Source organism: Mixophyes fleayi, chromosome 10 (genome assembly GCF_038048845.1).
Source record: "Mixophyes fleayi isolate aMixFle1 chromosome 10, aMixFle1.hap1, whole genome shotgun sequence".
NCBI classification, from domain to species: Eukaryota; Metazoa; Chordata; class Amphibia; order Anura; family Limnodynastidae; genus Mixophyes; species Mixophyes fleayi.
The window spans coordinates 54,287,968-54,314,319 of NC_134411.1; the positions used below are offsets into that span (position 1 = coordinate 54,287,968).

At 39.7% G+C, this 26,352-nt stretch overlaps 1 protein-coding gene across 16 annotated transcripts in view; it reads left to right on the forward strand.

Moving 5' to 3' along the window:
- Positions 1-26,352, forward strand: part of NRXN2 (neurexin 2) — a 725,960-nt gene that overhangs the window by 319,298 nt on the left and 380,310 nt on the right. For all 16 annotated transcript variants that reach the window (XM_075188775.1, XM_075188784.1, XM_075188781.1 and 13 more), the window contains 2 exons: positions 3,492-3,879; positions 11,778-11,968. In XM_075188775.1, coding sequence (XP_075044876.1) covers positions 3,492-3,879; positions 11,778-11,968 — 579 coding nt within the window. The remainder of the gene's footprint in view (positions 1-3,491; positions 3,880-11,777; positions 11,969-26,352) is intronic.

The following is a 26,352-nucleotide window of genomic DNA, read 5'->3' on the forward strand; positions in this document are numbered from 1 at the left end:
GTGCTATTGGCTATATGAATAGATGGCGTTAAACTAGAGACATTGGCTTGATCAGACCTCGCCTGTGTTAAAGTAGAAATTGCTGGTGAGGAAGGGGCAAATGGCATTATGTAACTACTAGGCATGCCTCTGACTAATGACAAATTTGGACCCTGCATTTTACCAGAGCCTGGACCAAGAGCTCTAAATTGGCTTTGTAAAATGACAGAGCTCAACATGGAATTGGGCAAAAAAGGAGAGTTAGGAAATAAAGGCCAAAGCATTAAGGGGTTTGGAACCATTAAGAAATGCAAATGTTTGGCCCAGATAATTAAGGGGTGGCAGATGCAGGCAATGTATTATACCAAACTGTTTAAAAAATCAACGGGGCAATAGCACTTGAAACTTGCGCAGGCAGGGCTGCTGGCAAAACAGAAGGGGAGCATAAGACGCTGAAATCATAGGACTGTCTAACAATAGGTGAGGCAGGCCAGAAAACCTACTCTGAAGCAAAGGGGCAATGTTTGCAGACACATTAGGATCATTTCAGTTATTTGAAAGTTTATCAGCAATTACATCTTCCTGAGCAGACTGAGAGGAGGGATTGAGAAACTTTTGCTGTTTTGTCACTGCCACCAATGAATGTAGGGGACAAAACATTGCTGGGTGAAATTACACCTCTGTGTCACGGTTAAATACAGAAATACAGCTAGGAGCCACGAATATGGTGAAAAAACACTCTATGTTTATTTGCAGAGGTGTACAAATAGCAGGTAATCATGAGTTTGTAGTAAATACCAGGTGCAAAGCTGATGCAGGAAGCAGGAGGTAATATGAACTTGCAGAAAACACCAGGTACACAGCTGATGCAGGGAAGCAGGAGGTATGGAGAGTTCTTGAGCAACAAATAACCAGAAGCATATCAGGAGCCAGGAGCAACAAGTAGGAACAGGATGTGACAACAGAGAGTAACATCAATAGCCAGCAATAAATGCTGGGAGAGACAGGTATACATAGGGAACACCCAGGTGCCAGGGATAATTAGTGCAGCAGGTTAACTCCTAAGGGACTAGAAAGGCACAATAGAGGTACTGCTGCAACACATAAAAAGAAACACAAATAATAGAATCTAATAGTCCTGGAGGCAGGATCTGCCAATACAAAGCAGCAAGCTGCAGGCAGATCGTGACACCCTGTAGCTCATATTGTTGGTAATCACCCCGAACAAGAATCTTGAATAACACCGTAGGATCAACAAATTAAATACCATCACATCATTAGTGTCAGTGGAGTCAGCTGTGAACTCCCACAGCTGACATGGCCACCGGAACTTGTAACAATAACCACACATGCACGGTGGAATCGTCCCTCGCATGCACATACAAACGATGCCCCGCATGCACAGGCGAATTACGGTCTGCAGTGCGTGTTTGTTTTTCTGTCCTCCCTCGCTTGTCCAGAGCCTGGCAAGCTAGGGGAGTTGCAGAGTGCAATCTGTGGTGAGTCCGCAACTGTGACTCGCTGCAAGGCAAGAATGGGGGACCCAGCGTAGCCTTTATGAGGCCATGCAGGGGGATCCAGGGTCTCCTAGAGTGCAGCATACCAGAGGACATACCGAGGGGTGGGGTTAAAAGTATAACAGATAGACTAAAGAAAAATTATCAAAGGATAGAGGGAATGAGAAATTGTCAAAATAAACAACAAGCCGAGAAAAAAATAAAAATAAAATAATGAGTAAATTGTGAGGAAAAATGTAAAGAAACGGGATAAGATAAAGAATTGAAATAAGAGCCCAGTAAAATCACTATCTACTAATACTTACCAACCAGATCAGTTAGGCAATACTTACATACTTTCCACCTTTTTTGATGTTTCCCTCCAGGAGGGTATGGGCAGAGGGGACGGGGCTTGGAGAGTCATGCCAATTTTGGGACCAAAATGACACAATTACCTGAGAATCGCATCATGCAGGCTCTAATCCTGTTCAGTTCACTAGGTAGTGGGCAGGTGCGGCTACTATCCCAGGAGTCTGGGTACTTGACAAGCATGAATACTTTCCAGAAGCCAAGAGAAATCTAACTGTCATTTACCATCCTTATAAGACTTCCCTAATCTCTAAACTGATTGGCTAAAAACTTCCAGACCCCACCTTGTTAAGATAACTCTTGCCAAGCTCTTTCTTTAAAACTTTTTCTTTACAGCATGCATGCAAGACTGTTATCATTAATTATCGGGACTTAGACTAGCCTCAGAGCTGGTGCAATAGATACGGTAGAAAAACAATTTACTTTCACAGCCGTAGAGCCGTGGCTGTGTGCTCTTGAACTTGGCATGCTACTTTTGTGAAGCAAATATTGTAACATGCTCCATTCCTGCCCAGTTTACTCCCCAAGGTCATAGGCTGTTGTAAGTGTATCTTACACTCACTTTCACACAGACTTTGCTTGCGTGCACACCCATATCTCTTTGCATCTCGCCCGTAATGTTCTTTTCTGGTTATGCGCAGAGGGAACTTGCGCACGATATGGTCAAAATCTGCAGATACGTGCTCTAATGAATCAGGCCCCTACACTTCAACTTTTAGCTATGGCCAAACCAATATTAATCACTTGACACCTGATAAAATGTTCTTATGCAACTAAAATATTATATGCATTTAATCACTGTGAGGTGCCAAAAAAAACACATTTGCATTTACAATAAGTTATACTACATGTATACAACATTTAATCCTCTATAATCCTCTGAGCTCTGTCTACTTATAGGTACAGCAACAGGTATAGTTATGTGCTTAGCTTTTATGGGAGAGAATTTGCATGTGCACTACAAACATGGAGTCCTCCACATAAAGCTAGATAAGAATGATACGTAACTGTCTATAACCATTGAATGCCATGTCTATATCTGGATATCTGGGGGTGAATTCATCAAGCTGAGAGTTTTCCTGCGAGTTTGAAAAGTGGAGATGTTGCCTATAGCAACCAATCAGATTCTAGCTATCATTTTGTAGAATGTACTAAATAAATGATAGCTAGAATCTGATTGGTTTTTCAAACCCGCCGGAAAACTCTCAGCTTGATACATTTACCCCCTGGAGTGTTGTGGCATATAAAGCAGAGGTTCTGAGAAAACGGAGTAGTATTATGAAGTTGTAATTGTGTTGTTTGCTATGAAGTATAGGAGAGCATAACATGAGAGGTAGGAAATAACATATAGCAATATATCAATTACCCCTCCAGCTACCCAGATCGAAGTAATCCACACAACACTACATAGCTATCTATAAAGGTACTTGACAAGAGGTCTTCTTATACTTCTACAAAAGGCGGAAATAATTACAGTACTTTTTGGGGACATGTAATGTTGTTATTATTTATATATAATGGTATGTGTGGTACATGTATTATTATGCAAATAATAATTTAATGCAAAATCAATGAGTTTACATTTTCCTTGGGAATTGTTCTTTTTCACACATGTGCCATTTTTTCTTATAATTCTTGCTTCTGTAGGACACATGGCTGGTGACCATACTCGACTGGAGCTTCACCACCTGGAAACAGGCATAATGACTGAGCGTCGTTTCCTTTCGGCTCCACCCTCAAACTTCTTGGGTCACTTGACAGCCCTCCGCTATAATGGGGCCCCATATCTTGACTTATGTCAAGATGGTGAGTTAGGCAGACGTTGTGAGCTCAATGCTCGAGCTGGTGGTCTTCGTCCACTGTTAGCTGATCCAGTAGTCTTTCGCTCAGGGCCAGCCCACCTTGCCCTTCCTCGACTTCAAGCCTATGCCTCTATGCATCTCCTCTTCATGTTCCGTGGACGGCACCCTGATGGTCTCTTATTGTATAATGGAGGACAGGGGCCTGACTTCATTGCTGTGGAACTTGTGAAGGGGTGAGTGACTTAATATAATTTAATTCTTTACATATTTTACACATTTTCTTTCAGTAGCATGGGTGTCTATTAGATAGAGCTAACTTTAGTAATATTGAAAGCAATATTAATACAAGAGCAATGTAGCATCAGTAAGGTTGCAGAAGCCACATGGATCAAGTAAACAATATTTGTCTTTGCATTTACATAACTTTTTAGAAAAGGATTTGTTCTCTATTGGGATGTTTAGTGGTGGACATAAATGATACTGTGATTCACATATAAAATACAGTCTGATATAATTTTTAGATCTGAGAATGTAAGGAGTCATGGTATTAAAATGTAGAATAACACAGATTGATCATACTCAAAAAGTGTGTTATTAATTTCACACTTTGTCAGTTATTTCACTATTATTTATAAGTAGGACATACATGTAATATATATTATGTAAAACAGAGGGTTATGTGTGTACAATTTAACAATACTATGACAATAATATATGTATAATTAGTAGTAAACTTTATCCTTAGACAAAAACATCTTTCCCAACTGCTGTGCATCTGCCTTATAGAGTGACCTGCTCACCCTAGTATACAGGGTCCCTCTCCACTCTGACCACTCCAATGCTAGGAGTGAGCAGCAGCAATGGAGAGCAGGGAGACAGCCTATTCAATAAATGGAAGTAATGGTATCTTAATTTCCATTTTACTGAATGACTTACTGTTCATCTCCCTGAGCTCCGATTAAGCCATGATCAGCACCAAACTGATGAGCAATATTAGCTCAGTCGCTCAGTATGTGTAAAAGTTTGATATCACTCTGTGTGTGTCAGTGTCAGTCTGTCTGTGCTAAGGTCAGGCTGCCAGTGTCACTGATAATATCAGTGTCATGTAAATGTCACTCTTAATATATCCATATTTGTTTCAGTGTGTGTATGCCTGTGTTTATGTGTATGTTATAAGGAATAATGAACTCTAATGTGAAATATAAGGGTATGATAACTCGCCTCAGAGTTAAGTGACCAGTATATAAGCATTGAGACCTTGTGCTTTAATAAGGTCATGTAACTCTAAGCATACTTGTTGTCACGAACGCCCAGCCTGTCTCAGGTACAGCAATCTGAAACAGCTGGCTGTAACTGGAGTTACCTAGGTCACTTACCAATGAATATACCTTTTCTGCCACCACAAAGGATTTACTATGGAGTCCTTACGTTCACCAAAATTAATTATTAATATTACACACTTAAATCACACACACATGTAACATGAGCCTCACTTGGCTTCACATGTTCACAAAGAATCACAGCTAGAATAAATGTATTTAATATGAAAAATGTTTCCAAGGCTTAATTACAAAACAGTTAATAACAAGACATACAAAAAAAGTTGCACAAATAAGTTTCATAAATGAAATAGGAACTAAAACCAGAATCACCAACTTACTAGTGTAAGACTTGGAGTGAGAGGAGTGCACTTTGAGAAGGATGGCACGCTTCAACCTAAATACTGTAATATATCATTTCAAAAGACTCTTGACACTTGTATAGGTCACTGGTGTCAGTCAGCAGAGCACACTTTACATGCAATATAAACATTTTCAAACATGAAAATTCAAGGAAAGATAACAATCAGTGATTAGACATAATACATAATCATAACACTTCTCTACTCTCCTGGAGTGTTTGTGAGACTCCCAAATTTAGTGTACTTCTCTCAGACCCACAAGCGAGCTGAGGGCTTCAATGATGAGACTCCCTGGGGGCGAAATGCCATGATTGAAACATTACACTGGGGTGGGGGACAAAATGACCCTATTCATGGCATCATGCCCCTCTGCAATTGCCTGTAGGATCTCCAAGAGAGCCTGGAATAATCATGTGCCAGTTTTATCTCCTGTTTTAAAAAGGCAGCTCAGGCTACATTGAAGTCTGAGCTTCCATTTTAAGTAATTCTGCAGATTGCAAGCATATATAATACATACCCACCAATAAGTCACATTCAGAACAAATAATGGTGTATCTGTAGGCATGCCAATTTCTACCTGCAAGGAAGAACAGTGATCAACAGCATTCCACACAGGGTATTAAAGTTATTGACAAGGTTGACGTTTCACTTTAAATGGGTGACCCTGGTATCCAGGGGTTCTTAGATCACACAAGCAAGAAGAGATGGATGATACAACAGTTTCTTTATTACAGAAATGCAAAAACACAACTGTAAGACCAATAAGTAGACCACAAATAAATATGTTAAAAACAATACCCAGAATGTCTCACAAGACTCCCCACAGCATTCCAGAGTTAATAATATAGAATCTGCTATAAAACTCCCAAAAAATTACCTAGCTGAATAAAGATATACAGTTCCCAGGCCAAGCTGTAGTTCCTATGCTTTGAATGGGAGTACAGCGTTCTGGTGAGTTAAAGCACTCCTAGTTACTCCTGGCCATGCTGCAAATGTGTTTCTCTCGGCTAAGCTACGAATACACTTTCTTCCTGGCAAAGCTGTAAAAATGCTTTCCACCTCAGCATACATTTCTTCTCACCACACTGTAAGATATGATTCTCCCGCTTAAGCTATAGACAGAACTCTTCCTACAGAGCTGAAAATCCCGTCTTATGCCTTTAATGGTTCTGGCCATTTGGCCGCATGCTCTCCAATAGCGTGGTGGAAGTCTGAACCCCAGTCACTCTACTCCTGCAGGCACACTAGGAGGACACACTCACAAGCTGTTCCGGAAGGAGCAGAATTTTCTCCCAAGCAGAATGTCCCCTACAAGTTGAAAACAACAGCAGGATCGCAGTACAGGTCTCACAGAATCTCAGGAGAGAGTTATGAGGGAGCTGGTATAAGACAAATCTCCAACACCGAGCTCAGATGAATCCTGAACATACATAAATTTAACTTTTAACAGATCCAAAATTCCACTTGGAAAGTTCCACCCTGCAAGGTCAACCTGTAATTAGCTGAGAACTGACCAGGGATTGGAAATGATTGGAATAGATGTTCAGTCCCAAATGTATCCCGCCCTGCTGAGATTGTTGATGAAGAGGAACTCCATCTTTAAACACCCTCCCTGTTTTTAAATTGGGGGGAGGGGGGGTTCCAGGTGCTTTACGCTTTTTGTTCTCAAAGTGAGAGGGGGTGGTTGGCCAAGAAATAGTCCAGCAGCCTTTTTATAATCCATCTGATATACGTGAAGCTCTCAGAACAACATTTAAGAATTCGAGGTTGTAGACCATCATCTCATGCTTTGGATGCTCTCTTTCTGGGTCCATATATTCCAAACCAGGGAATTAACAGAAGTCCAAATAGATGGAGAATGATGTAATATGGACTATCTATGTCCAGATGTTGTCTTTTGGTTCATTGTGACAAATAGTACAATGGACAACAATGGGCAACTGTAGACCCTTTCGTCATACGGTCTATACTTGAGCAGCATATAGTGGTGAGCTTTAAAGAAAGGTGTGTACAGTGCTGTACAGAATTAATATCTCACAGCCAACCAGATGCCACCCTCTAGTGTACTATATGCTCCCCCTTTTTCAACTCTGGCTCAATAATGTCAGAACTGGAGGTGACCATTTAAGGCCACTTATTTGTGCAACCCATTTAAGAGTTGTTCATGTAGTTTGTCTTATATTGAATAATGAAACTGCATTTGCATCATTTTTTTAAATATTTTCTATCTACTGGTACAGTCTGAAATGAAACCTATAGACTACCACTAATCTTCTCCTACCTTGCAGTTATATTTGTGTTATTCAATTAATTAGACAGTTCTGTAATAAATAAGAAAAATAAAAAAAGACAAAACTAGTTATGATTAAATTTATAGTAAACAATATAGTGCTTTACTGTACATTAAAAGTTTTGCTTCCCAGTGCTCTTTGATATGTGCATCTGTCAGAGTGGTCAACCAGGGAAATTACACTGATAACAATGTCATGGCAAAACTTATTAAGATCATTAATTGAGTTGGCTGCTGTGAGTTGTCTGGCCAATTGCTGCATATGTAACATTTGCAGTTATATTGTGGACATGAAAAACTGCAAACATTTTTATTTAAAAAAAATGAAATCAACAACACACAATGTTTTAAATGAATGAACAGCTTTTGCTAATCTGAAGCTCCATGGAGGGCCTACTTGAGCCATTCTTGTGACACAGACAGCTGATGCCACAGAATGTGAGTAGCCAATAACATCAACTCATCATGGCATATACTCTATCAGATGCTCATGTGACATGATGACATGCACGTCACTTACGTGCTTGACAGAGGGAAGTCACATTATCCAGCATTGTCCCTGGTCTGTTCTGCATGTGTAAGTAACAGGATGGCAAGCAAAGCCATTACTGAAAAGGACTCCTGCTTGTATGGGGTGCCAAAATCAGCCATTTTAGCGCACAATACAATCAGCGCTCAGGGCTGTTAACAAGTCAGACCATAGCTGTGGCTGGATAGGGGTACAGTGGTTAACATTGCTGCCTTTGTCAAAAATCTCCACAAGTTACTAATAAATTGAGTGTACTGTCTGGCTGCAGTAAGAGGAGTCTTATTGCTTAGCTAGCCACTTTAGTTGTATCTGTTCATGCGTGACCCTGCTTTGCTGGTTCACACGTGTGCAGTGGAACTGGAAGTCCTGATAGGAGCTCTCAGTTCTACTTCTAAAAAAAGTACAACTGCTATCCTTGTTTCTCCGGGCGGTAACTCTTTCATAGTAGGTGTTTTCGCCGGCGATAGGGCTTTTGTCCCTTTCTTAAATGGGCCCCACAGATTTTTTTTATTTTTTAACAGTATTTGTGTTACAAACATATAATTATGTCTGTGGCCAGAGCGGAGTGCCAGGCAGATAAGTTAAAATAAGGAAGAGCCTGCTTTGCATTCCCTCTCAGCAGCCACTGCTAAATAGCTTATGTTAGAAATGTATTACCATATGTGTGCTTTATTTTACAATTACACTGTTCTTAAATGTTGGCCGGTGGGTTCCACATGTATGATACATTAGTACAGTGTGCCTTGTATATTATAGTAAATGCAGTAAATGTATTTTAGGTATTGGCATTTTTAAAGAGTCTATACACAGGATATCATATTTAATTAGCCTCTTGTCTCAAATAGAAGGGGAGTGGTGTTATCTTGAACATCTCATTCCATGCTGGAATACACAAAGTCCGTGTGTTAAAGATAATGCGAAAATGTTCCAATGCTACAATTCTTTGTTAAATTACAGATTATTTTATAACTTTATTGTGTTTGAATCACAATTTTAGATAGCTCATTTAACTCTATGACCAGAGCTATTTCCTAGTGCTAAATAGTGTTATTTAGTGATCACAGTGTTGAAGCTGTCCTCTTTGTAAGCCAGAGATCTGCCCTCATAACTGATCAGTGAAAATTAGTCTTTGCTCATTTGTCCAGTCAAATCTATTCAATGTGAGCAGCCCCCTCACCTAGATTGACCACCCTGCTCAAACATTGACTAGGATTGGTGCTATATTTGAATAATTGGCAGGGGTGGATATCGTTAAATGGAGCATGTGCTGCTGTATTGGCAGTCCCATCTTATACCTGAAAACAGTTCTGACTAGGAGTTTCGGCTCTTGTTGGGCAGGTTTGGGGTCTTGCCGGAAACTGGGATCTTCAAAGTCTCCACTGGCTGTGTCACCTTGTGCACCTGTTAAAAGTGAGAAGACAATGTGCCAAGTCCTTACCCTGATAATAGAGGAGTCCATGTGTCGATCTCCATGGATCATAACTCTTATCCATTATGGTCTGAATGGTTTAAGAGCCCACTCCTGATTGGCTGCTTGGCTATTAAGTAGACAGATTCACCAGAGATTAACTAATTTTGTGATGTTGCTCCTAGGGATCGATATGTTCCGTCCATCAAGATTTTTTTCTTTTTTCTAATACAACATAATAACATTTAAAATAAAATTATGGGGCTAATAATAATCAAAATATTAATGTAACCATAATAATTATTTGTTTAATACAAAGTATGCACATAGCATTATTTATTTAATTGAAAGGGGGCACAAATATTTAGCTAATCCAAAGGTGACACAATTATTTATTTAATCAAAAGGGGGGCCCATATAATTAATTAGTTATATAAAGGGAGCACTAAAATGTATTTGCTTTATTTGGGAGGGCAACACCTATAGTGCACACTTGTGGCACTATAAGTGGTAGTATGCATTTGCGCCCATGTGCATGCTGCCATTTGTAGTTCCACAAGCGCCAGCTTACACTAGATTTTAAAAATGTTCCTTGCTACACACCAGCCAAAATTCCAGAAGAGAACCATTGCTACTAAGCACTGGGGTCATCTCAGGCGCAGGGCCCAATTGTTTGTTCCCTTCCCTAAAGGACCAGACCTGATGGTGAGTAGGGTGGCCTTGTAGAAAATGGAAGGGGGTGTATTTTTATACTTTGTTTGTTTATTTTTTTTAACATGTCTAACAGGCAAGAGAGTTCAAATAGCATGCAGTGCTTGTCTGTGTAAACAGCATCATTTTTTTTTTACAAAAAAGTAGTGGTTTTTCATGCAGTTTGGCAATCCGCCACTTCATTTACGGAAATATTTCTATACCTTCCATGTATTAAAATTTGGGATTGTGGTTTAAATTTTTATGTTCTGTTAATCTATTACTTTAAGCTTAACTGTCAACATTTTTCAAAATCTAAAAAAAAATGACTGTCCTACTTTTATAAAGTACCCACACTGGAGCATTATTACAGCCAACTCCTGTTAGTGACTTTCACTCACTTTAGTATCCTATTCCTGAAACTCCACTCATACAGTAAGAAAACTTAACAGTATAGGAGATGCTTCTAAAATGTGATCCAGTAATATTCAACGGCAGCTATGTGGCTCATTAATACCCGCATTAACTGCAGCTAAAAATTGATTCATGTTTTTTTTGTCTAATGAAAATAATTCATGTTTAAACTGGATCTTTTATTCCCACATGAAACAATATTGGTATTCGGTATATCTAACGGTGGGATCATTTGCAAGACTCCAGGGGGTAAATGTATGAACGTGCGGGTTCTTCAACACCCGCGTGTTCGGCGATTAAATTTCAAGTGGTGCTGCATTGTAAAGGGAAGTTTCCCTTTACAATGTAGCGCTGCTTGAAATTTAATCGCCAAACACGCTGAACACGTGGGTATTGAAGAACCCGCACGTTCATACATTTACCCCCTGGTGTTAGATGCTGCTTCTGCAGGGTTACGCTACACTCTTTATGCCCCTGCTGTAGCAGTATCAACACAGGCTACAGCATTGGTGCAGGTTATTCAATTAGGGCGGGTAATGCTGTTCAGATTAACTGACGTTCACAATGTGTGTTAAGATTCCCCTAAAGTGGCCAATACTGGTAATAAAACATTAATGCTGATTGACAGTTACAAAAGTTAAGTTACATTATTAAGAAATGGCATTATAAAATTGTATTTAATTTAGTGCTTGCTACATCTGTACCTGACATGCTCATTGCTCCTTTGCATGTGATGACATTTTTTTTGCGCAAATCCATGCACAGTTTAAAAGCTGGACCAACAGGAGCATTGATATTGGCTAACAGTGGGAATATATATATATATATATTTCTTTAAAACTATTGTGTGTGTTTCCTATAAACTAATTAAAATGCCATGTTATTCAGAGAGTGAAAAAACTGATACAAATAATAAAAAAATAAAAATAAAATAAAATCAGCAAGCAGTTCTGGAATAAATTATATAAAGTTCACATGAGTTTTTGGAGAAGAAAATTAATTTCCGATGCAGTGACATTGAGAAGGAAAGACATTAAAATAAAGTACACCAAGCACCTTTGTGGACAAACTACCGGTATATAAATTCTAAAGATAGATTTGTTTATTTGAAATCTCCAGGTATATACACTATGTTTTTGACCTTGGAAATGGTCCATCCTTGATGAAAGGCAACTCGGAGCGGACATTAAATGATAATCAGTGGCACAGTGTTGCTGTCTCCAGAGATCCAGGGAATGCACATACTCTGAGAATTGATGGAAGGACAGTCACACAGCACTCTACAGGGGCCAGCAATTTAGATCTAAAAGGTGAGAAAGCACATTGCCATTATTATACAATAAAATATATATGATTTGCAAACAAATTTCTCTGTGTATTTGCACTTAATAATGTGAATGAAAAATATAAATAGCTCTGCTGAAGTAAATATAAATATCATCCATAGTCAACAACTGAACAGGGCACATAGTATCCAACTAATCTTTCAACATCACTTGTTATTTTAGTATTACAATTCTATAGTGACTGAATTAAGTATCTCGCTGATGTCAGGAGTCTATTTTGATTTATTTAGCAATAGGAGATATGCAAAACATATTTCTTAAGCTGGATACACACCTATGTTTACTTCTTACTTCAGATGCAATATCTGTAACGATTTCACCAATGACTGAAAGTCCTGATGAGCATGTTGATTCAGGTGTACATACCTACACGATTTACCTTCAGATCTGTGCTCTTCATCTGTCATAGCCTTCTGCTGAAAAGACTGTTACTCAGTACACACTCTAGAGATATCTGCTTACGCTGCTGGCCATGAGTGCGCACACACTTCTACATTTGTGTGACATCATTCCATCGTTGATAGTGATTTTTAGGAGGTTTAGAAAACCAAATCACGCAATGCAATGTGTTTTGGTAAGATAAGACATGATCATGAGAGCATACACACTCTTGCAATATCTGACCAAACGGTTGTGAATCTTGTGATCTGCGTGTTAATTGCATAGGTGTGTACTGAACTATAGTTATGTGTTCTCTTGAGAGCCTGAGCTAATAGATCACTAAAAAGATAAATAGCAACAGTTTCATGACCACTCTGTTAAGATATACTGGGCCTGATTCATTATGGCACGCAATGCGAAAGTAATATTCGTTTTTAAAAAAGTGCAAATAAATTGGGCATACGCACATCCATTTTCAACAAGGAGCAAATGGAAAGATACGAGTCTAGGTCCACTGTGCTCTAAACGACAATACACTGCAGGATACCTCCAATACATATGTGGAATATAAAATCACAAAAGAATGCACAGAAACGCACATTAAAAAAATTATTTAATGTCACCTATTAATAATATAGTAATTAATGACAAAACATTTTTTTTTAAAAAAGTATTTTTTTTCTTCCATAAAATACATTTATTAGGATATTATTAAGGGCTACTGTACATAAGATGCATTTTAAAGTTGCTGCTGATTGCAAACACGTTCTAGCTTGCATACATGACTGTCATCATTAGTCAATCTGCACTTACACCTGACCTGTGACTGGTGCAAATGATATGACAGAAAAACACATACTCAAGCTCACTGTATACTGACTACGTGCATAGCCCGCTTCGCTCCACCCCTGAGATCGTAGGATGTAGTAAGGGCCCCTTGCGCTCGAAAATGAGTTGGACATTGCTACATTCTCTGATGTATAGTTTGTTTCTTGGCATGTGCAGTGCGATTGTGCGCAAAATGCGGCACGTATCGGCATTTACGTGCCTTAATAAATCAGGCCCACTGAGTCTATTATGTTATGCTATGTTATGTTATGTCAGTGGTGTTTCCAGTGTGTGTGCTACATGTAGAAACCACATTGATATGAACTGGCCCATGAAATGAATGGGAAAGCATCAATAACAAATAAATAAATATAACATTTGTGCAGTGTGTCTCTGCTCCTAATTTGTCAACTAGCCCCAGGGACAAACAACTCCACTAGTTTCCATTAAACAAGAAGACCACAAGTATGTGGTCCCTCTGCTATAATAATAACTATTCCGGGTCTGGTCAGTGAAGAGCCTATATTTGTTAGGTTCAATTGGGAAATAAAATCTTCTTTTCTTTTTTCTTCTATCTTAACCCATTGTAGTCCAAGTGGGAAAAAGAAAGAAAAATCCCAATACAAATTGACACATCAGTTTAATAATGCTGGCCACCTGCAAGTGATCAACGGATGGAGTCTGGCCTGGAAGCCAATCACAAGTGGTTGCTCATGCTAATCAATTGTAATTGACTGGTGGGAGGGGAGTCTTGGAATCTGAATGACCTGTGTCCAATAATGCTTCCCATATAGGAACCTCCCCTGTGTTGACAAGTCTGTGGCTGGTTTCCACTATGGCAAGGGAACCCCACACTAGGGGTCGTCTGCCGATAGGGCTGGTTATGAATTTAGATAAGAGGACTATCCTATTAATTTCAGTGGGCCCATTTATTTCAGTGGGGTTACTACATGTAGCACACATGCTTGTAAATTCATTATAAAAGTTTGCAGATTTTTAAAACATTGCTGTTGAAGTTATGTTTTTTTAAAATGTAATGAAATTTAATGAAAGTGTGAGACCCCCTTCACACTTGCTATTCAACTGGTTGTTTCCCACTGTATCATCAAATTTGTGTATAATGTGTATCTTTGCAAAAGAAAATTGCTGGTCAACAGATTAGAGTTTGCAGAATGAATTTTCATTTTTTAAAGATGTGTAGCAAATTTGATCAATTTAAGATGGGAACATCAACCTTTAATAGATTGTTCTGGTAATGTAAATTCTTAAATTTGGAATTCTGAAACAATATAGGCAGGGAATAGGAGTTACTTATGTCCATGCTGTTACAAGCCACAGCGGCTCTGTCATGATTTACAACGGCTTGCTTCCTGTCTCTCGGGCCTGTGTCCTGGCTGGCAACAGCTGGGACGTCATTTACGCCCTCCTCATCCTGGTCGTTACCGTGGCAACGGTTGAGACACCCTGGTAATTAGCGCAGCGTCTCAGCAACTGTGACAGCCAGGCACGTACGCATTTAGAGTTTTTGCATTAGGTTTGGTAGGCAGCTTGTGTTTAATTTATTACAGCCTACTGTGGCTGGTAAGTCCACCCCCCCCCCCCGGCTGCCTGCTTTCTGATTGGGTCATGCCTAGATTTACGGCAGGGATGGTTATAGAGTTTGTGTGCCTCACAGTTTGCTGACCTGCTCCTTTGGATATCTTGCTGTCCTAGATTTGTTTACCTGTTTTGACCCTGGCTCATTTTCTGGACCTTGAGCGTTTTCCTGTGACCTTTTGACCTTTTGCCTGTTTCCTAGATTCTCTGTGTTTTCTACCTGCCCTGTCCTTCAGCTTGTATAATGACTTTCCTGCTGGCCACAGACCCATGACCTAGGCCTGTCCCTGGTTTCTGCCTCTAGTATTCCGGTTCCCTACACTGCACTGCGGTTACACTGATAAGATTCTACTACAATAGAATTAAGACCTGGGGGCATCTGAGTACCTCCGAATGCATCTTGTTCTACGAGAAAAGTGGCTGTTAAAGGTGAAGACCTCTACTCGTCTGGTTCTAAAACCTTATCAGTTGACATATGCTTTACAAAATATTTTATTAGGATTTGCAATACTGGCCTATGATATTTTTAATTGTCAGCTGCAGTCTCTGTGACCAAGGATTCATATAACATACTTTCTATAAGGAATACATCTTTGATGAGTCAGTTGGTCCTGCATACAATGCAAATTAAGTATACATGTACCAAGCGAAAAGCATTCCCTTATTTGGATTTAAATGCTGAAGAAATAATATTACTTGATAAACTGGTCACATATGAAAATTGCAACTTTAATTTAAAAAAAACCCAGAAAGCATGTCACAATCTGACTTTGATAATTAGACCACTTGTTATATTAAAAAATAAATGTCTCTCACCCAGAAGGATAGTTGTTTCACAGGTACAAGTATAACACAACAGCTGAATCACATGGTGGCTAGTATACAAAGCAGATTCCACTTTGGTGAAAAGTATACAAATTAGAAGCTTTTCTCCTACCAAGCAGCCCCTTAATCTCGTGGCAAGTGTACAAAGCAAATCTAGTGGTTAATATATATTGTATTCCCTTGACCAGTTGGTCAATAAATAGTACAGTTCCCAATATAGAGGCTAAAAGATGAAGCCAAAAATAAATAAGTATACTTCCAATCTCGTTAATAGCATATAAATCAGATCACTAAGGTGGTGACTACAATACACAGACAAACCTTGACCTTTTGGAATCTGGTGGCTAATATAAAGAACAGAAATGGAATATGGTATCTAGTATATAACGCAGACCGCTACTCTGGTGACCAATACATAAAGCAGATCTCTAATCTGACAGCTACTATGTAATGTTTGTGTCCAGTGTGATGGGTTGTGTATAAAGTAGACCTACAATTTGGTGGCTAGTAACAATTAAAAATCCCCCATGTAGTACCTACCTCCAGTCTGGGTCATGGTGTGCTGCTCACAGTAAGGGGAAGAGCCACAAGGAGCTGTTGTTAACAACTAACTGACAGTTTGTAGTACTCCAATTGATTATTATAGCCCAATTGGATGCTTGGTTGCATCTTTCTGATATTTCTAACAAATCAGAGCTCTGGGGCTGTCTGCTAGTTGTTAATGACAACTCCCAGCATCACTTAACCTAGCAATGAACAATCTGTGCCGGACCTGGTGATGAAGCAGTTAGAAGGGTCAAAACCTGCTGTTCAACTGGACATTACCCACTCCATTGTCAAAGTTGTTTATAATTTATATCTATACGAAAGTAAAAAGCTATTTAAGAGATTAGAGTGTTTGGACAATTTATTTCCCCTGTATCATTAAAGTTGTATATAATTTACTGTTATGCAAAAGCAGAAATTAAAGGATAAAGTCATTATTATTTGTAAGCAGAGTACAGTTAGCTGTTTTATATGGAAGTTTACATTTTCATACACTATTTTATCATTGGAATAAATATCCCTGCATGCTGAAGCTGCATGTGTTACCTATGTAGTCTTTCTCCTTCACTCTGATTGACTACTATAAGTAGATGTAGTATAACTAATTAGGTGGTTGTGTTTTTTTGTAGCCCAGAATTGAAAAACCTAGTCTTATTGTTAGGGTTAAACCAGCCTTGCATCCTGCTGGATACTCAGATCTGCTCTTCAACTATGTCTTACCCTGTGAGCTGATTGAAAGACTCCTCTATTTAAATCCTCACCTGTCATGCACTCATTGCAAAAGATATCATTGGACACGCTAGCTTTCTGGTTCCTGTACCTGTGTTTGTACCGATTTGTTCCTGATCTTGTATCTGTTGTTCCTAGCTCTGCATTCATTTGTATCCTGATACCAGGATTGCATCATACAAGTCTTTTGGTTCCTGGCTTTTCTTATAGTTGTCTCATCACTCCTGTTTACTAGTCTACATCTATATGTTATTCATATATACCAATCAGTCACAACATTAAAATCACTAACAAATGAAGTGAATTATATTTTTTATCTTGTTATAATGGAACCTATCAAAGGGTGGGCTATATTAGGCAGCAAGTGAGCAACCAGTTTTTGAATTGAATGTGGTGACCAGGGCCAAATTGTGATGACTAGTTGATTAGGTCAGAGCATCTCCAAAATGGCAGTTGTTGTGAGGTGTTCTAGTATGAAGCGATTAGTACCTAAAAAAACTGGTTCAAGGAAGGACCACTGGTGAACTGGTGACATGGACATGGGCACACATGGGTCATTGATGTGCATGGAGAGCAGGTCTACCACCAGAAAATGCGGGACCCAGTACAAATGTAACAGGCAGGGATCTCCTTCTTCCTTTTCTCACCCCACCTTCATTTTTAAATTACTCTCTACCCAACATTTGCTTCCCCTCTATTCTCTTCAGTCACCCCCCATCCCCAGTTCCATCTAACCCCTGCAGTATTATTTACCTCTGTGTGTCTTCTTGCTGTCTCCTTTCTATTGACAACGCTTTGACTTTATTAAGGGCTGGGGCTGGAGCAAATAGCGGCAACTGTGGGGCCCGACATCTTGGGAGTGGAGGCAGACATGCTGCCTATAAGGGGGACCGTTGCAGCATCCTTACTTACGTGCCGAGATCTCTCTCCACACCAACTCTCCATCTCAGACGCAGCTGCTGCCTAGAAATGGCACCAGCTACCTCCTTTAATTCACTACGGAGGACCCCACAATTAATAAATGTGTTTGGGACCAGGACTGGTGGGGCCCCATTCTGCTGTTGGGCCCCATACAGCTTTACTCCCTGTAACCCCCTGACGGCGGCCCTGGTGGGGAGTAAAAGCTAGCCTGTCTGGTCCAATCCCACAGAGTAGCTAAAAAGTTAATGCTGGCTATGATAGAAAGGTGTCAGAACACACAGTGCATCGCAACTTGCTGCATATGGGGCAGCGTAGCTGCAGACGGGTCAGAGTGCCCATGCTGACCCCTGTCCACCACTAAAACACCTACAATGGGCACATCAGTGCCAGAGCTGTACCTTGGAGCAATGGAAGAAAGTGGCTTGGTCTGATGAATTAAGCTTTCCTTTACATCATGTGGACGGTCAGGTGCCATGATTACCTTGGGAAGAGATGGCACCACGATGCAGAGAAGAGCTGTTTTGGCAGCACGAAGGAGACCTGCACAATATTAGCAAGGTAGTTTTAATGTTGTGGCTGATCAGTGTAAAGCTCTACTCAGGATCCCCAGGCATGGACTTAACTATCTATTGCTCTTTTGTGGGACTTTGCAGTAGTGGATTCTGTGGAGACATTCTTTATTCTTTTGCATTGCCTCAGATTGTATAAACCTGCACCAATATTACTTCTGATACATTGTTTATATCCTTGCATTGTCTCAGACTATGTAAACCAGCACCAGTATTTCTTTAGAGATATTGTTTATATCTGTGTTGCAACAAAAGATTATTATACTACTCATTTGATTTCTGTATTACATTATGAAAAGTTACTCATCCCAATTCAGAACATTATTATCTGGTGATGCCATTTGGACTTTGCTACGCTCCTGCCGTGTTCCAAGATCTAATCAGTGATACTCTCCTGGAATTCTTGGGACATTTTGTTGCAGTTTATCTTAAAGATTACCTGATTTATTCCTCTGGTCTGACAGAATATCGATCATGTTTGCCAAATCCTTAAATGTTTAAGGCTTTGCAAGTTGTTTGCCAAAAGAGGAAAATGAGAATTTGAGATGCTCCAGGTCTCTTTATTGGGCTACATCATATGAAGAATTCTCCATGGTTATGCTGAAACCCATATTGTATTGGATAGTACCTACTAATCTCAAGGCAATTTAAAGATTCATGGGGATTGCTAACTATTATAGAAGATTGAAACCAACCTTCTCTTCTATAGCAGCACCAATCACAGCACTCCCAAAGAAAAGTGCAGATCTGTCCTCTTGGTCCCTCAGGCTTTTCACTTCTGTTATAGTTTTGCAACATCCTGAACCACTACTACCCTTCTTTGTTGAGGTTGATGCCTTGGATGTGGGGGCTGGAGCAATTCTCTCAGAAGCAGATCCAGAGACTCAGAAATGTTATCCCTGTGCATTGTTCTCTTAACAGTGTTTCATCAACAAACTGAGCTTTTAGCTGTAACATGGGCTCTAGAAGAATGGCGGAACTTGTTGAAGGGTGCAAGTCACAAAATAACCATTTTTACTGATCATAAAAACTTGGTATACATCAGTTCTGCTAAGAGACTCACACCTAGGCAATCTTGACGGGAGCTCATTTTTACCAAATTTAACTTCACAATTATGCACTAGCCAGAGTCAAAAAATATCAAAGCTATTTCTAGAAACTTCTTGCCATCTCATAAGAGCATTCCTTATAACAATCCAATACTGTAATCCACAGTAATTCTGGCTAGTCTGACTCCTGATCTGTCTGACACTTTGAAATAGAATCAGGGCATGCCTTCATCTGAAACTCCTCAAAATCTGTGGTTTGTCCTGTCAAGAGTTCCATGATCATAAGGCTTATGGACACCATGGTATCAGAAAGAAAACTTCTACCCTTTCCATTAGGATGGCCAACCTGGCGACAAGACATTTGTGATTTTGTAATCTACATTCCCTATAATCTGCTGAACTTGCTAATGGTCACACATTTTGTTAATGAACATCCAGTTTCCAAGGGTTTAACTGTATTTTGGATAATCGTTGATAGATTTAGCAAGATGGACTATTTTGTTCTGCTGTCTCATTTTCCCAGTGTTAGCTCCATTATTTTTCCAGCATATCCTTAGACTCCATAGTATCCCAGAAAATATTGTGTCTGGCTGGGGCATGCAAAACCACAGCTCATTTTATGAAAACATTATGTAATCTATTTGGAATAGGTTTCAATTTCTAATCTGCATATTATCCACAGATAAATGGGCAGACAGAGAGAGTTAAACCATGGAGCAATATTTAAGATGTTATGCCTCTCTTTTGCAGGATTATTGGGCATTCATCTACCATGGACTGAATTCACTTATAATAACTCTCCACATACATTTTCTGGAATATGCAATTTGTACTGCATTTATGTGGTTCAACCTTAAGCCAAATCTTTTTTTATTCCTGCACACTCTTCTGAGGTCTGTGAGAATCAGTTTGGAGAAGAGTTCATAAACCCTTGTCCCAAGCAGCTGTTCAAGACAAAAAAAATTGATAAGCATCACAGACAATTAAAATTCCACTTTGGGGACCATGTTAGGCTTTCAACAAAAAACATCCTTATTTGTCTACACACAGCTGGGACCCAGGATCATTGGTCCATATAAGACCATACCAGAGAAGAAATAAGCCTGCACTCGATATATCCCATGCTATATATGGTACCAGCTGCAAGGCAATATAAATGCTCATATATGTATACAAAACACAAAGACAGTTGTTGTCAGTGTTTATTCTTAACACTGCATATCTGTGTGTATCTAGCAATATGAAAACTTAAAATAGTAGTTCATATTTTGATCAAAACATTTAAGCCTGCATCCCAGCGTCAATGGCACCTTATTGTATGCAGGTCCTGCACTTACCTATATGCTTTAAACACCATTAAAATGCAGTTAAAATCAGATGCACTCACCTCTTAGGTATAGGTGCTTACATCGAGCAAGTGTGGGTTTGTGAGACATACCTAATTGTTTTGATCAAAATTTAGCGGTTTGGTCTAGTTACAGATAGATTTTGGGTTTAGTCTGATTTGTCCCTTTTTTCTATTGGAAATCTTGCATTCATTGAGATATTTATTGAAATGTTAGTTTTTTTCCTATTGTAGATCTAATAAAAGGAGCACTTAATAGCAATAAAATCATGTGTCCCTTTTACCAATATGCTAAATTGCACTAAGAAATGGATTGAAACTTGGGATCTAATGAAATAAGTACTAAATATATTTAGCAATTTATTTCTTTTTAGCTCCATGTGTATTGCCATGCCTTTCCCTATTGAACACTCTTTGTGCATGCTCAATACCATTTCACTTTCTAGCCTGTGTATATTATCTATGTCATTTCAGCAAATTACCTTTCCAATAAAGCCTGTCTCCTTCCCAGTTTGATAACCATAGGATCATAGGCAGCTACACTATATTTTAAGAAGCATACATATAAACCATTTATTTTTATGGTACTGTCTGTTTAAATTATACAAGTGAATTAATTGGATCCAGCAAGTCTAGAAAACAGAATGTAATAATCTCAATGGTTGCTCTCTTTCACTTTGCTGGTGGAGGGCTGTGAAAAAATAGAGCAATTCAGACGATATCTGTTCTAATAAAAGATAGATTTTCTCTTATCACTTAATCATATGTTCATTCATGTTTTAGTGTATGCTTACGCATGTCTTTAACACAGATTACCTTGAAAAGTCATACATTTCACTTAAGCGCTGTTACACTCTACAGTTCAATGTCCATAAATGTCCAAGATTATACTTGCGCACAGGATAGTTTATTGTGATGAGTAATATATTTAAAATATGATCTGTAAGTCAAGAACACACACAGTTTGCTCAAGTTGAATTTATTAATGTAGACTCGCATAAGGAGATTGACTCACAAACCATTATATATTGCATTAATACAATAAGCTACCATGTATTACTTCATTCTGAAAAGCTGAAAAAATGTCTGTATAAAAACCATAACAATGCTAATTTAATAATTGTTAATATAACATTTTCAAAATAATATTATCACATAGCTATATGTAGAAAAACTGAGCTCTTTGGTATGTTTTGTTTTGGGACCAAATCTGGTATGTAAGTGTATTGACATACTTCTTGCAAGCTTTGGGTCAGCATCTCTAGGACCATGCAAGATTCTCGACAACTCAAGTAGTAGATTTTGCATATTTCTTTAGTCATATTTGTAAATCTATACAAGTAACTAATGAGCTGTCAGACTTAATAGAAGAATGTTTTTTGCTTTCTGGATTAGTTTACACAGTGGGCATTGTAGAAATATTAACATATAAGAATTAAAGGATAAAAGGAACTAAATGCAAATGTAGAGCTTTTGCCTGTCCCTAGTACATATAATTGACTTTATTTTCTCTTTCCGTACTTATCATTTTATTGGGCTTAATCAATGGACTAAAGAACATGTGCTGGAAATAGATCAGATATTAGCTTTTAATAGTCTGTAATTAAAGTGTCCCTGGAAAAATTCTGAGGTTGGCCACATGTTTCAGGTGCAGGCAAATCGTCAGTAGCTGGGGTCAAATAGAGAGGAGGTAGAGCAATGCATGTGCTACCATATAGCCTTTATGTCGCAACCACTAGTACCACCAGTAGGTGTACAAGGGCTATGGTTAAGACAAGGCAATATTGTGCACGCCACTATTAGGTGCACATGCAACGCAGCATGAGGTGGGACATACCTCCTGACTGTTCCTGTAGTTGGGGCAGAGTGCTGACTGCACAGGACAGTCTCTCGTCTGCCTGTTTATGCTGTTTTCACTATCTAATGCTCTTTGTATCTTATGTTCTGTTGCTGCTTTTCTGGATCTGTAAATGTTGGGGAGAAGGATAGAAACTGTACTATTCACCAACCAGCCCCACCATTATATCAATAGCACCCATGTTTAATAGAAAAATATCCTAACCTAATCAGTCCCAACATTAAATAAATAGCATTGAAATTTAATAAATAGATTTATTTATTCGAACGAGCCCCAAACATTAGATTATTAGCATAACATTTAATACAGAGAATACGCTGCATTAATAACTCCTACAGCATCACATTAACAGTCCCCTCATAATGTCAGTAGCAACATGCATTATATCAATACCCCCACATTGCATTAAGAACAACCCATATTACATCAATACACCCGCACTTACCTGCCCTGTAGACTCACTTACATACACTCTAGTTATACAATTTTAGGCTGGCTATCTTCTTCTGCCCAGTCTGCTACTCTGCTGCATGCTATCTGCATGTCCTGCTTAGAGAGGACGTTTTCTTCCTATTTAAGCAGGTTACATGTGGTGTAGTTTTTCCTGCTGCTGACTGCTGACTTTGCATGATGCTCTCAACGCCATTACTGGGATGTGAGGGCTAGACTGGCCCACGCAAATTGCAGTAAGGAAAAGAAATGGACAGACAAAAGAGGCTCTAAGATAGGAACGGATTAGCCCAGGGATAATTTGCACTGCATATAACATGGCTAGTCCCTGGTGCCAGCCATATGAAAGCATACCAATGCCAATAAGACCATGCGTCTCCAATCTACCCTCTTTCAGGCTTAAAAATGAAAATGGCATGAAAAGTCATTTCAAAATGCCCATTGTTTTTTCGCAATGTCATGAGGATCCCAACCTATTTGGAATAATCTAGATGGAGCCTATGGCAAAATTGCCCTGGTCTTACTATTCTAACCTGATCAATACCAATAGCTGATTAGGTACTATGAGTTACGCACATTATTGTTTTTTTTTACAGTTTTATTAAATACACCCTATAAGTCTTCTCATGAAAAATGAAAACAAAGGGGTTTGTTAATTCTTGTGTTTCTTGTGCACCCTTTTTCATATAGATCAAACATGCACCATATGCTATGCTCTCACACACTCCCAGGCTATTATATCCTGGTCTAAGGTTCTCTGTGTATAAACCTGTGTATCAATAACAGCAAGGTCAGGCAGCAAAGAATTATGGTCAGGAACATAGCAAAGGACGACAACAATATTCCAATAGAAAATAGCACCCAGGTTAGCAATAAAAGTCTATAAGAAGCATCTTAGTGATGCCAGGGTCTGGCTTACATATGGGCTGTCACTTTAAATTAATGTACTCAAACCAGCAGATGCACAAGGCTCAGAGCAGACCACAAGGAGGCCGTAATCGACCCAAGATGCTACTAAAAAGAGTACAGAAAGATAAGTAACTTACTCTGCATGTCCAATTTGCCCACCAAACTTTGCATATCTGTGACAGGATGGACCGCCTATGTCACCCTGTCTGTTGCTGCTGGGTACCAGCTGGGCAGAAATCTGTGACAGGATGGACCGCCTATGCCACCCTGTCTGTTTCTGCTGAGAACCGGCTGGGCTTACTTTCCCACCGTTCCCTTTCGTTATCCCAAATGCGCCCTCCTGATACAGAAGGAGGGGCTTACAAATGCTGCCACCATTGGACTCATTACCGGGTTTCTTCTGGGTAATATGAGTGGTGATACTGGAAAAGCTGGGTCCAACCTCAGAAACAGCTGGGGAATGGATATGACTTAGGGTCTAATCTGTAGGTCACAGGAACACAGCAATATTGAAGATATTTTCAAGCAGGTCTTTGAAGCAAGTGATGTTTATTTGCTCTCACATTGGTTGAAGGTACCAGTGATCAGGTGAGATGAAACAAGACAGTGCTTTTTATAATGATTTGAACACACACTATATTTAGAATCAGGATGCAATGTGTTTACACAAACATGGATTTACATGCATTGCAAAACCAAAATATTTACACTTATCTATGAAATTCTAGAGATGCTGTGATGTCATGCATCTGGTTTTTTAAATGCAAAGAATCTACGAGCCAGTCTTAATTAAAAGTTCCTACATTCAATGTTGGACCTGCACACATCAAAAGATCTAATTAGCATGGGGCCCCTCTTCAGACAGTCCAGAATATACATTCCCAAAGAAAGGTACAAACCCCAAACCAGCCACTTCCCCACATCACAACTTACAAAAGACTTCCATCCGCAAAGGCTTATTGTATCAGATACCTTAAGAAATAATGCAGCTCCTCTAGCAAGGTGAAACAAGAAACAAATTTCTTCCCCTAGTCTCAGAAATTAAAGAGCTACCTTTCCAAAATATACACAATATCAAAAATAAGTGCATGTGTAATTATATAAATAAGCGCCCTGCGCTATTTCCTTTGAATAAATTTATACCAGAAGTTATTTATCAGTGATCCAATTACACTCCTCCCCCCTTGTCCATGCGGCAACCAGCATGCATGTCCGAACGATTTGGCCACTGGTCCGCAGTCTCCCGGTTTAGCAGTTTTCTGCTCAAAGAGGCCACAGGCTGCTCCTGTCCATCTGGCCCCACCTGGCTAAGTACTGCTGCCAGTCCATACTGTGATGCGTCAGTTTGCACAATAAAGTCCTTGTCATAATTGGGTGCCAACAGTACTGGAGCACGAACCTTTAACGCATGTAATGCCAGCTCACAAGCAGGTGTCCAGTCAACTTTTTTGGGGAGTTTATTCTTAGTGAGATCTGTCAGGGGCTTCGCTACAGTGCTAAAGTTTGGAACAGAATGTCTGTAGTCCCCTGCAGTCGTTAAGAATGCCAGTACATGTTACTGGGTCGTGGGCTGGGGGAAGTCGCGGATTTTCTCTACCTTGGTTCTGACCTAACCCTTCCTCCCCACACACGATCACTCAAGTACTGTACCTCTGACATCCCCATCTGGCACTTCTCTGCCCTAACAGTCAAACATGCCCACCCAATCTTCCCTAATACCAGCCCTATTTGCTCCAGTTTATCTACCCAAATCTTACCGAAAATGTAAATATCTTGATAACCCCGAACTCTGTACTACTCATCTACAAAAGCATTAATACAGGCCAGGGGGTAGGTATCAGACATGGGCACAGGCAGGAGTCCTACTATGTCCACTCGCTGAAAAGGTTCCCCAATTATCGGCAAGGACCTGAGAGAAGCACAAATGCTGGGGAGCCCAAGATGCTGACACATATCACAGGACTTACAGTAGGCCCGGACATCATTCGACATTCCCGGCCAGAAAAATTCTGTGTTCAGTCTCTTCCCTGGTGTCATGCCATTGTGATTTCATGGGCAACTGACATTAGTTGCGTGCGAAAGCCCCATGGTACCTACAGTTGAACTTGTTCCCGGACTATCCTGGTCTATCCCCATCTACCTTCCTAGCTATATGGTACAAAAATCCTTTACGCCAAGTCACACTCCCTACCTCCATCGCTGGAAGGCTACCGTTAGCCTGGCGCCTCATGCCTTCCAGGGAGGGATCAGAGAGCTGCGCTGCCCTGAACTCTTCCCTGTGGCACTCACTATCGTCTAAGTCAGGATATGCTGCAGGGGGGTCTATGTTGGGGTGACTAGGG